The following is a 12,019-nucleotide window of genomic DNA, read 5'->3' on the forward strand; positions in this document are numbered from 1 at the left end:
TCTGGTCACGGTGGGCCTTCCCCAGATGCATGTGCCCAGGTTCACCGCTTGCCGTTACCAGTCCTAACACAGTGTTTTTCTTGCAGTCTATCACCAAGGAGACACACTGCTCTGCTTAGGAGCTGTAGACACTAAACGGTGGGAGCATTTTTATGTCTAGAAGTTTCTTCTCGTTTCACTTCGGATACATTGCGGTGCGATCTGAGACACTGGCTTTGTCGGTGTCACTTTTATGGCACAGAGGTGCAAGGCTCGCCGCCATCTTATTTTTTTAAATAAACATCCCCCTTTTTCTTCAGAGCATGCTTCCATTATTTATTTATTTTTTAACTTTTCTCTGACTTCCTTAACCCTTTTTCTGCCATTCCAGTTTCCACCCATATGAACCTGCAAAGAGGACACCTGTAAATCGATATCTGTCCTGATATTTTTAACTGTGGCCAACACATCCCCCCTTTCCTTTCTTCCTTCCCCTACAGGACAGGAGTTGTCCCCTTTCTTCCTGCCACACGTCCCCTGGTCACGTGACCCGTATTCCCCGCACAACATCCGTACCACGTGGCGCTCCCTGGCAGAGCGGTGACGTCATCAAGCGGCGCCGTCTCCTCTATTCATTGCTCCGGTACCTGCCTGCCAGCGCTCAGTGGTGGGCAGTGATGGCGCTGGGTGACAGCTCTGCTCTCCGTGTGCTGCTCTGGCTTTGATGGCAGCCCGAATAATGTGAGTAAGGAGCTGTTTATAGTATATTCTGTGTTCTCCCTATTATACAGCAGTGGCTGCAGTGTAAACTACAAGTCCCAGCATGCCATTTTGCTAGGATCATGTATGGCATTTACTCATCTCATTGCATAGCTGGGAATGTCTTCTGGGAGTTGTAGTGCCTCTTATACCCCATGATAATATTAGACCTTATGGCTGACTACTGTTTTCTCTGGTTTTCCCTGCAGATGTTCCTGTCTGACCTCCCATCTGACTCTGTTTTACCATGAGGCTGAAGCTGAGGAACATCTTTCTGGTGTATTTCGTGGTGTCCAGCACTGGTCTCCTGTACGCGTTACTGCAGCTCGGTGCGTAATATCCTGACCTACATTTTATACTCGAAGCCGCAGAACTACGAATCATCTCCCCGCAGGCAATCAGCCCTAGTTTTGCAGGAACTAGAAAGTGTAATATGGTCACAGATCACTTAGAGGGGCTTTCCAGTCCAAAAAAAACCCTGTCCTCCTGATGCAGTTCGAAAAAAAATAAATAAAAATATGCTTTACTCACTCTCCCTAGTTCTAGTGCTGAGTTTTATCATGTCAACAGCGCCGTAGCTAGTCGTTGATCTCAGCCGCTTACTGATTGGTTGCAGTGCTGTTGATGTGACGTCGGCGCTGCAGGCAATAACAGATACTAGAAGCAGTGGGGGAGAGTCAGTGCTGGACCCAGGGAGGGTGAGTAAAGCATAGTTTGTTTAAAACGATGGAGAACAAGCAGTTTCTGAAACCGGAAAACCCTCCTTAAAGGGAATCTGTCTGCAGGTTTTTGCTATGTATTCTGAGGGCACCATGAGGTAACCTAATAAGTGACACACGGTGTCTCAGCCCCTGTGTGCTGTTGTTTCTATACATTGTTTTATCAGCAGATTATCACTGCTGCCCCCAGCCCTGATAAGCAGTGTACTGTCAATATACAATGTACACAGAAAGCTTCTAATAAGGGATGTGGGTGTGGGGCAGCTTTCTGAGCTTTGCTACATCTAAAATACTTATTGTATCACAACCTCTGCATCAAGTAAACTAAGTGATACATAGCTGGAATCAGGGTTCTTTTCCCTACATTATGTTGCTCTCAGGTAGCAAAAACCTGGTGACAGATTTCCTATAAAGGGTCTGTATGGGACAGCATATTGCTGATTTATCTTTAGGATAGGTCATCTATACAATATTGTCTGGGTCTTATACCTGGCAGCCGTATTGATCTGCTGATATCTGGTCCTGCAGCTGCCATTGTAGATTGGGAGATAGCCTGCAGTACCAGCAGCGGCCACTAAACGATGTACGGAGCTTCTGTTCTTCTCTCCATTCTCTGCTTTTTATCTGGTCGCTGATCGATGTGCCGATTGTCAGACCCCACTGATCTCAGATTGACGACCTGTCCTATTGTTTTCTTTTATGGCTGAGATTGCGTTGTGCAATTAGTCTTTTTGATATGTCAAGTGTGTTGCATTCACATCTGGTCCTTTGTACTGTGACTGTTTGCAGGTCAGCAATGTGACTGTACACATCAGATAAACCCTGGCAATAATATTCACAGGAGGGAAACCCCGCACCATCGTGGTGGGGAAAACATACCTGTAATATATGTCGTAACCCCAACACATGCAAGGTAAGTTGTTTAAATTTGCAGTATATGACTTGGAGAACTGAGTACAGACCTGGTGTAGAGGGTTTTTTCCCCCATATCATTGCACTTTAACCCCCTCACGCAGCAGCCCTTTTGCGTTTTTGTTTTTTTGCTCCCCTTCTTCCCAGAGAGAACTTATTTATTTTTCAGTCAATATGGCCATGTGAGGGCTCGTGTTTTGCGGGACAAGTTGTACTTTTGAACGATATCATTGGTTTTAGCATATCGTGTACTGGAAAACGGGGGGGGGGGGAAATTACAAGTGCGGTGAAATGGCAAAAATAGTGCAATTCCACAATTAGTTTTTTTTTTTTTACCATGTTCACTAAATGATAAAACTGACATGCCATTATGATTCTCCAGGTCATTACGAGTTTGTAGATACCAAACATGTATAGGTTCTTTTTTATTTAAGTGGTGAAAAAAAAATCCAAAGTTTGTTTTTTTTTAACAAAAAGCGCCATTTTCCGAGACCCGTAGTGTCTCCATTTTTCGGGATCTGGGCCCGGGTGAGGGATTATTTTTGCGCTCCAAGGTGACGTTTTTATTGATACCATTCTGTTGTAGATACGATATTTTCATCGCCCGTTATTGCATTTTATTGCAATGTTGCGGCAACCAAAAAACGTAATACTGGTGTTTAGATTTTTTTTTTCTTGTTACGCCATTTACTGATCAGATTAATTCATATTCATAGATCGGGCGATTCTGAATGCGGCAATAGTTTTATTTTCAATGGGGCGAAAGGTGGGTGATTTTTAAACTTTTTATATTTTGTTTCAATATTTTTTAAAACATATTTTTTTCTACTTTTTCTTGCTTCAATAGACTCCAGGAGACTAGAAGCTGCAATCTCCCGATCGCCTGTGCAACACGTATCAGGGCTTTAGCCCTGCTATATGTGATAAAAGTTCTCATCTGCTATAATTGCCGACCGCTGGCCGGCGCTCGTAGAAGCTCAGCTATGGCAACCACAGGGGTTTTCATGCCAACCCATCGGCGACCCGTGATCATGTGATGGGATCACTGATGGGCCTAATAAGTGACGTGCTTCTGCCACAATCATGTTAAATGCCGCTGTCAAGAGTTTGACAGCGGCATTTAACATGTTAACAGCTGCGAGAGGATCGCGATTCCACCCTCGGCTGTTAGGGGTAAATGACAGCTGTACAGATCAGCTGCCATGTGCCCGGAAAGGCACGGACTCCGGCGCTGAAAGGGGGAGACACGACATGCGCTGTCATGAAGGGATTAAACTAATTATATGGTGGCACAATGGTTGGCTTTCCATGTTCTGTCCAAGGTTTATTACTGTGGCTCTTCAATCTTTGGGTTTGTTAGTTCTCTTAAATCTTTTGTCCCACCATTCAAATTGATTGATTGAATTGCTCTTCCTGTGTACAAACTCATATAAAAAAGCTGTCAGTCTGCAGAAGTGTTCAGACTCGCGTCTCTGGCAGCATTAAAACTGATTTTTGCATAAAAACACTTGAGTGAGATCATAAAAAAAAAATATATATATATATATATCTCTATCTATCTCGCATCTTTGTGCTTCCTTCATTTTTACAGAAAAATGTACAAAGCACTGACTCGAAAAGTTCCATTTAGAGAGATAAGATGCTTAGTAAATATTTATTTTCTATTTTCTAATATACTTTGAAAAGGTTTTCCAATAATACGTTTTTTTTATGTTCATATACTTGCCCATTGTAAAAAAAAAAAAAAAAAAAATTAGGCAGACAAGCGCAGGGCTCAGCGGTGTGACTGCAGTAAACACATACTATAGTCGTCACGTCACCTCTATAGTCTTGTGAACAAAGACCGACCAGTTGCAACAGTGATTGAGCAAAGCTTAGATTGTTATATTGCCACCTGGACAAGTCTATGGACCTATTCCTGGAAATCACTTGCACTTTTGTCTAGATCCCTGTCTGCCTCATTTTTTTATATAATTTCAAGGTAGAAAACGTTCTCCTACATTTGTCGGCATGTGATGAAGGGGCTGGCTTTCTGGCTCCAGTTATTAGATAAGCCAGCCTCCTTCTGTGACTCTGCATGAGTCGTGTTAATGGAGATGGTTGACTTTGCTATTGAACGGAGCCAAACTCGCAGTGTCCTTCTTCACGTTCTGACATAAGTAGGAGGATTACGTAGTCTCTTGTTGACTGCAGAACTGGCACTTCCGGGACATAGAGAGGTGCTCTTAAAATGGGACATCAGTGCAGTTTTCATAAGTTTTATTCCCATGTTAGTCTGCCATCACACCAGTGTAGACAATGAACATAAAATGAACATAAATTGACATTTGCACAGCACCGGATACAGAATAACAGTTACCATCTTTATTTGTCCTGGTCAGACCTCATCAGCGGGCTGAACTTACTCGCCTGTCCCAAACATTACTTCTCGTCCCCGCTCTTCACTGGATTGTGGTGGAAGACTCGGCGGAGCGCACTACTTTAGTGGCCGATCTGCTGGCCCAGAGTGAGCTGCAGTACACCCACCTCCATGTGCAGACCCCACCAGCAATGAAATTGAAGGACTCTGACCCCAACTGGTTGAAACCACGTGGTGTGGAACAGCGAAACGAGGCTTTACATTGGCTGCGTGAGAACAGATCACCCAAGGACCGTGGGGTCGTCTACTTTGCTGATGATGACAACACATACAGTATTAAGATCTTCAAGGAGGTGAGTTGTGCTCCACAACTTTTCAAAGTGTTTGGGAGGTTGGAAACCACTATCCCTATATAGATAGATAGACACACATAGACTATATAAAAAGACACATCTGCATGTTTTTCTCAATATCTGACATGAAATCAGAATAAACCTTTCGCGTTTTAGGTCACTTAGGATTACCATCATATTAAAGATTATAGTAATCCTAGTTGACCTAAAATAGGAAAGGTTTATCCTGATATGTCAGATTTTGAGAAAAACACGCAGATGTCTTTTTATATAGCGTATGGAAACTTCTGGTTTCAACTGTATATATACAGTGTGTACGGAAAGTATTCAGACCCCTTTAAATTTTTCACTCTTTGTTTCATTGCAGCCATTTGGTAAATTCTAAAAAGTTCATTTTTTTCTCATTAAAGTACACTCTGCACCCCATCTTGACTGAAAAAAAACAGAAATGTAGAAACTTTTGCAAATTTATTAATAAAAAAAAAACTGAAATATCACATGGTCATAAGTATTCAGACCCTTTGCTCAGACACTCATATTTGTCACATGCTGTCCATTTCCTTGTGATCCTCCTTGAGATGGTTCTACTCCTTCATTGGAGTCCAGCTGTGTTTAATTAAACTGGTAGGACTTGATTTGGAAAAGCACACACCTGTCTATATAAGACCTCACAGCTCACAGTGCATGTCAGTGCCAAATGAGAATCATGAGCTCAAAGGAACTGCCGAAGGAGCTCAGAGACAGAATTGTGGCAAGGCACAGATCTGGTCAAGGTTACAAAAGAATTTCTGCATTACTCAAGGTTCCTAAGAGCACAGTGGCCTCCATAATCCTTAAATGGAAGAAGTTTGGGACAACCAGAAGTCTTCCTAGACATGGCCGTCCAACCAAACTGAGCAATCGTGGTAGAAGAGCCTTGGTAAGAGAGGTAAAGAAGAACCCCAAGATCAATGTGGCTGAGCTCCAGAGATGCAGTAGAGAGATGGGAGAAAGTTCCACAAAGTCAACTATCACTGCAGCCCTGCACCAGTCCGGCCTTTATGGCAGAGTGGCCCGACGGAAGCCTCTCCTCAGTGCAAGACATATGAAAGCCTGCATAGAGTTTGCTCAAAAACACATTAAGGACTCCCAGACTATGAGAAATAAGATTCTCTGGTCTGATGAGACAAAGATAGAATTGTCACCAAAAGTTCTAAGTGGTTTGTGTGGAGAAAACCAGGCACTGCTCATCACCTGCCCAATACAATCCCAACAGTGAGACGTGGTGGTGGCATCATGCTATGGGGGTGTTTCAGCTGCAGGGACTGGACGACTGGTTGCAATTGAAGGACATATGAATGCGGCCAAGTACAGAGATATCCTGGATGAAAACCTCTTCCAGAGTGCTCTGGACCTCAGACTTGGCCGAAGGTTCACCTTCCAACAAGACAATGACCCTAAGCGCACAGCTAAAATAACAAAGGAGTGGCTTCAGAACAACTCTGTGACCATTCTTGACTGGCCCAGCCAGAGCCCTGACCTAAACCCAATTGAGCACCTCTGGAGAGACCTGAGAATGGCTGTCCACCAACGTTCACCATCCAACCTGATGGAACTGGAGAGGATCTGCAAGGAAGAAGGGCAGAGGATCCCCAAATCCAGGTGTGAAAAATTGCATCATTCCCAAGAAGACTCATGGCTGTACTAGCTCAAAAGGGTGCTTCTACTCAATACTGAGCAAAGGGTCTGAATACTTATGACCATGTGATATTTCAGTTTTTCTTTTTTAATAAATTTGCAAAAATTTCTACATTTCTGTTTTTTTTCAGTCAAGAGATTGGGTGCAGATTGTACTTTAATGAGAGAAAAAAAATAAACTTTTTAGAATTTACCAAATGGCTGTAATGAAACAAAGAGTGAAAAATGTAAAGGGTCTGAATACTTTCTGTACCCACTGTAATAAATTATATATATATAATGTGTGTGTGTGTGTGTGTATGTAGGTAATTTAACTATTATACATGTATTATATATAGGTTTACAGCATCATATTGCAGCCATTGGCAGGTGAAATGAATAATGTTGATAAATCAATTTAATCTTGTTACAATGGCCCCAAGTTAAAGCAAGTTCATCAATTCACAATGACTATTCAAACCAAGCACAGGCGTTAGTTGTAGCCTTGGTGTGGCTGAGCTGCTCATTGCACCTTCCAACCTACTTGTTTTGCAGATGTGATCAGTGGCCGGAGTCCCGTTCATCTCTATTACAGACTTTTTTTTTTTTACATGAATTTTCTTTTCTCTTCTATAGATGCGGAACACACAAAAAGTATCTGTCTGGCCAGTCGGCCTCGTCGGGGGGCTCCGTTATGAAGGTCCTTTGGTCACTGGAGGCAAAGTAATTGGCTTTCATACAGCCTGGAAGACGCACAGACCATTTCCCATAGACATGGCTGGGTTTGCGGTGTCTTTGGCACTAGTTCTGAATCACCCAAAGGCACAGTTTGACCCAAATGCAGAGAGAGGGTTTTTGGAGAGCAGCCTTCTAGGACCACTGGTGACAGTCGGGGAATTGGAGCCCAAAGCGGATAATTGCACTAAGGTTTGTATGTGCACTTACAATTGCTATGCTTCAGATATGGTTGGAACCAATGGTGATAAAAATTGTCTTACTTGGTCACTTCTCTCCAAATATGCACATTGTCACTTACTGATATAAAGTTATTAGAAGATCTGCGCTTATGGAGGGATATGTGACCGGATCCGTCTATCAGCCGAGTCCATCAAATAACACTGAGGCCACTGGCGGACAGGTCTGGTTACATACCCCGCCATCATTTGTCATGTTGGGACCAGACGTGATGAAGATTGGACTATACAGGGAGGCAGTAATATAGAACTCATGAAGATCTAATAACGTTGTATTAGTAATTGACTTTATCTTCTGCTTCTGTGCTGAAAATGGCAGATAAAATGGCGAATCCTTTACCATAGAAGTCATGGGTTGCAGAGTTTCTGCACACTGTTTATTTATACAGTAACTACTAGGCAGACATGAACATTAATCTGCACCTTTAGGCCAATTTCACACATCCGACATTCACGGTCCGAGTACAAACTGTCCGCGGGTCTCCTTCCCTGTTATGGTCATAAATGAGGCTGTTATTTCGGGCCATGAGACTCGGGGCCAGTTCTCACATTGCGGTCCATACTTGGATCATGCATGTCGGCGTCAGAGAGTATAAGGCATCAAAAATGTATTCAATATACCATCTGTGTAAGGGACCTGATCCCTTCAAAAAATGAAGCCCCTGCCGCTTTTCTTCCTGAAACCGTAGTACTTCCAGTCCAGCACTAGATCTCAAGTTGAGTCCTTCAAGGTCATCAAATGAATGCACATGGTGGAATTTCTCCCTTTTATAAGGCTGGATTCACACTTTGTGGCTGTGGTGGTGTTTTTTTGTACTTTTGACAGAAGCACTCTGATTTTGCAGCACTTTTGGACAACGGCAGCATGTACCACACCGTGGCCACGAGATGTGAGGCCGCCCTAATCGAAGCTGCGCTAGGTGTTCAACTAATGAAACATCTGCAGATCCACAGTTATCAGGAGCAGCTGCAGAACGGGAGAGTACAGCACTGATCGCTGGAGCCAAGGGGCTTACAGAGGGGTGTATGATCTTCATAGAAAGTCTATGGGTCTTACAGATTTTGAAGAATCTGGCCCAAAATAACCCTCAGCGAATACCTCAGGACAAAAAATAAATAAAAGTAAATTCATTAAATTGCAAATGATGAATCGGGGTCGGCTGTGGCACCCAGTCCAGTGCCAGGACCTTCTGCCAGAGCTCGGCTGTGGCGCCTGGTCCAGGGCCGGGACCCTCTTCCGGAGCTCAGATGTGGCGCCCAGTCCAGGGCCGGGACCTACTGCCGGAGCTCGGATGTGGCACCCGGTCCAGTGCCGGGACCTACTGCCGGAGCTCGGATGTGGCGCCCGGTCCAGGGCTGGGACCCTCTTCCGGAGCTCGGATGTGGCGCCCACTCCAGTGCCGGGACCCACTGCCGGAACTCGCATGTGGCGCCCACTCCAGTGCCTGGACCTACTGCCGGAACTCGGATGTGGCGCCCGGTCTAGGGCCGGGACCCTCTTCCGGAGCTTGGATGACGCGCCAGGACCCTCTTCCGGAGCTTGGATGACGCGCCCGGTATACCTGACCGGTGTACATTGCAATATGTCTGTGCTGTACATGTGTGGCAGCAGATTAGGAGCGGTATATTGACATAAAGCACATTACCCCCGGCCACCTGTCACTCCTGATGCCACGTGTATGACATATGCTTTTTGTCCCTACAGATCTGGGTTTGGCACACTAGAACTGAAAAACCCAAACTCAAGCAAGAAGACTTACTGGAGAAGCAGGGGAAAGGATCGGACCCCAAAATCCTTGTGTAATGCGAGTGCAGACGGGACTGTTTTATACCATATCCACAGCAGTCGCTGTAATGGGCGAGATGGATTATTTCTGGACCCTTTTGTGATCGATCATCTGTAATCGTATATATAGATATCACATGTGAGAAACACTGCGGGCTCTTTCCTATTAGGATCTCTGCATTACACTTCATCCTCTAGACAAGCAGACTTTAATCCTAATTACTGCACGAGACAGGCGTCTGTCACAATGTCTAGGTAAATGCCGTTTGGCCGTTCACCATTATATTCTGATCCTGCTGAATACAAAAGGGCAAAAAAAAAAAAAACTTTTTATGCCTCTTGGTGAAATTGGAGACATACGGAGGTACGGTAGAGAGCGTCTGCAGATAGATCTAAGCCTCAATATGGCCATGTGCTCTTAGGCCATGGTGCGTGGGATGGACATTTCACCTTGCTTGGATTGTGCCCGCTTACAAGCATTAACATTCAACTTCTAATTAAAGAGATTATTCCTATCTTCACAAATTGGGTATTGTCTGATAGTACTCGTAAATACAAGCAATTTCTTTATTTTCTGCTTATTAAAATTCTCAGCCGTTCTCGAGATATTAACACTTTTCTGTTCTATTGTTTACAGCTCGTTGCCTAGGAGACCGACCACCACTGTAGTCTAATTTGTAAACAAAAAAAAAGTGTTAATATCTCAAGAACGGATGCAAATTTTAATGAGCAGTAAATTGCAAAAGTGGTTGTCGTATTTTTTTTTTTTTTTACAAACACCAGACAATATCTATCCATGTACATGGGATTAACCCTTTTAATTTCCTTTTTTCTGTCATAAAATAGAAGCAGCCTGTACTCTGTGATTGAGTGTGCCTGACCATGAACTAAAACTACATTGATGGCAATACAGTATGTAAGGCGTTTTGCAGAATCTATGCAAGTTTACATTAGGGCAGAAAATGGGTTAATTTATAAAATAATACAGATTATTGCCTCTCCTATCCCTGCTGGTCTCTGCTTACTTCTAGGTGTCACTCACTGACTGGTCTTAGTGGTCATGTGCTGGACGGGGGCAGCAACGCTGCTGTGATCAGTGATTGACTGCAGCAGTCACATAAATGATGTAAATCACTTGGTCGCTGCCACTACTGGGGCAAACATCTATTGGAGAAGAGTATAAGTTATTCTTTTTGTTAAATCTATTCCCTGCTCTTTACATTTTTATCAATCCTGGGAAACTTTTGAGTTCAGACGGCCGTATAAAAATCCCGGGTCCATCATTTCCGCAGAATGATCCCCCGGCTGTCCATCGGGACTTTGTCATGATTTACCCAAAGTGGTAGATCAAATTGCATATAGAAGATGACAACAGAAGAAGACCACATGGTCCCTCCTGTCCGCCATTATATTTTCCTTTTCTGTTATCTTGAGTTAGATGTGTATATTCATCCCAGACACGTTTCAGAACTCTACTGTGGATTTTCCATCCCGATAATATGGAAATACATTCCAAGCCTCAATCGGTCCATATTCAGACGACTGTGTGCATAGCATGATGTCTGAACTCTCCTGATACTATTTCAACCTCCTCTACTATGCCCATGAGACAGCTGAGTTTGGGTCAGGAGACCCGGAGCCGGTCCAGACATCTCCAGTCCATACTTGGACTGTTTTCACTAATGTGTGAATTCAGCTTAATGGGGTATTCCTATTTCCAAGATCCTTTCCCAATATGTAGTAGGTGTAATAATAATAATATTAGCAAATACCTCCAATTAGAAATGTAGTATAGTTCTTCTGATTCACTATGTCGCTTACCCCATGTGTAGGGCATTGCAGTAGCTTAGGTGTCCATGTTTACGATCACTCATATAGTGACAGTTAGTTGCTAGTGGTCGTAACCATGGATACCCAAGCTACTGCAATGCCCTGCACATGGGGTAAGCAACATAGGTTATCAATGTCGCTTACCCCATGTACAGGGCATTGCAGTAGCTTGGGTATCCATGGTTATGACCACTAGCAACTATCACTATATGAGTGGTGGTAGCCATGGATACCTAAGCTACTGCAATGCCCTACACATGGGAATCAGAAGAACTATACTACATTTCTAATTGGAGGTATTTGCTAATATTATTATCATTACACCTGCTATATATTGGGATAGGATCTTGAAGATGAGAATACTCCTTTAAGGCCTCATTAACTTGTCCAGTTTTGTTTTTTATTATGTACGAGAAAAACAGACCAAGTTTCAACAGTGATTTTAATCAGTTTTGTTTTTTTTCGCCAATTAGGAAAAACAAATTTCTCAAGCTTCTCCTATCAGTCAGTGAAAAACAGATGACTTCCAAGTACGGTCCAATTTTTTTTTTTTTCCTTTTTTTTAACAGACCCCTAGACTTATATTACTGATTTTGATCTGACATTCGGGGAAATATCTGACATGTCTCTATGATTTTGCTCGGTCCAAGGGAAAAAGAAAAAAAAAAAGACCCTTAGACAATTATAGGTAC

The 12,019-nt window shown here is 43.3% G+C and overlaps 1 protein-coding gene across 1 annotated transcript; it reads left to right on the forward strand.

The window, feature by feature from the left end:
- The first annotated feature begins 553 nt into the window (after positions 1-553).
- Positions 554-10,274, forward strand: B3GAT3 (beta-1,3-glucuronyltransferase 3). Its single transcript, XM_073658472.1, has 6 exons — positions 554-720; positions 948-1,067; positions 2,247-2,370; positions 4,751-5,081; positions 7,374-7,664; positions 9,417-10,274. The coding sequence occupies exons 2-6, from the start codon at positions 986-988 to the stop codon at positions 9,513-9,515; spliced, it is 927 nt and encodes a 308-aa protein (XP_073514573.1). The 5' UTR covers positions 554-720; positions 948-985; the 3' UTR covers positions 9,516-10,274.
- Positions 10,275-12,019: the final 1,745 nt, after the last annotated feature.

Source organism: Phyllobates terribilis, unplaced genomic scaffold (assembly GCF_046119375.1).
Source record: "Phyllobates terribilis strain yellow unplaced genomic scaffold, ASM4611937v1 Scaffold_13__5_contigs__length_258822181, whole genome shotgun sequence".
Lineage (NCBI taxonomy): Eukaryota > Metazoa > Chordata > Amphibia > Anura > Dendrobatidae > Phyllobates > Phyllobates terribilis.

What these genes read in the sequence shown, in the direction of transcription:
- B3GAT3 (XM_073658472.1), top strand. Translation starts at nt 986, where the DNA reads ATGAGGCTGAAGCTGAGGAACATCTTTCTGGTGTATTTCGTGGTGTCC. An exon ending in GTACGCGTTACTGCAGCTCG is followed by an intron (nt 1,068 to 2,246) that starts GTGCGTAATATC and finishes GACTGTTTGCAG; the next exon opens with GTCAGCAATGTGACTGTACA. An exon ending in GTATTAAGATCTTCAAGGAG is followed by an intron (nt 5,082 to 7,373) that starts GTGAGTTGTGCT and finishes TCTCTTCTATAG; the next exon opens with ATGCGGAACACACAAAAAGT.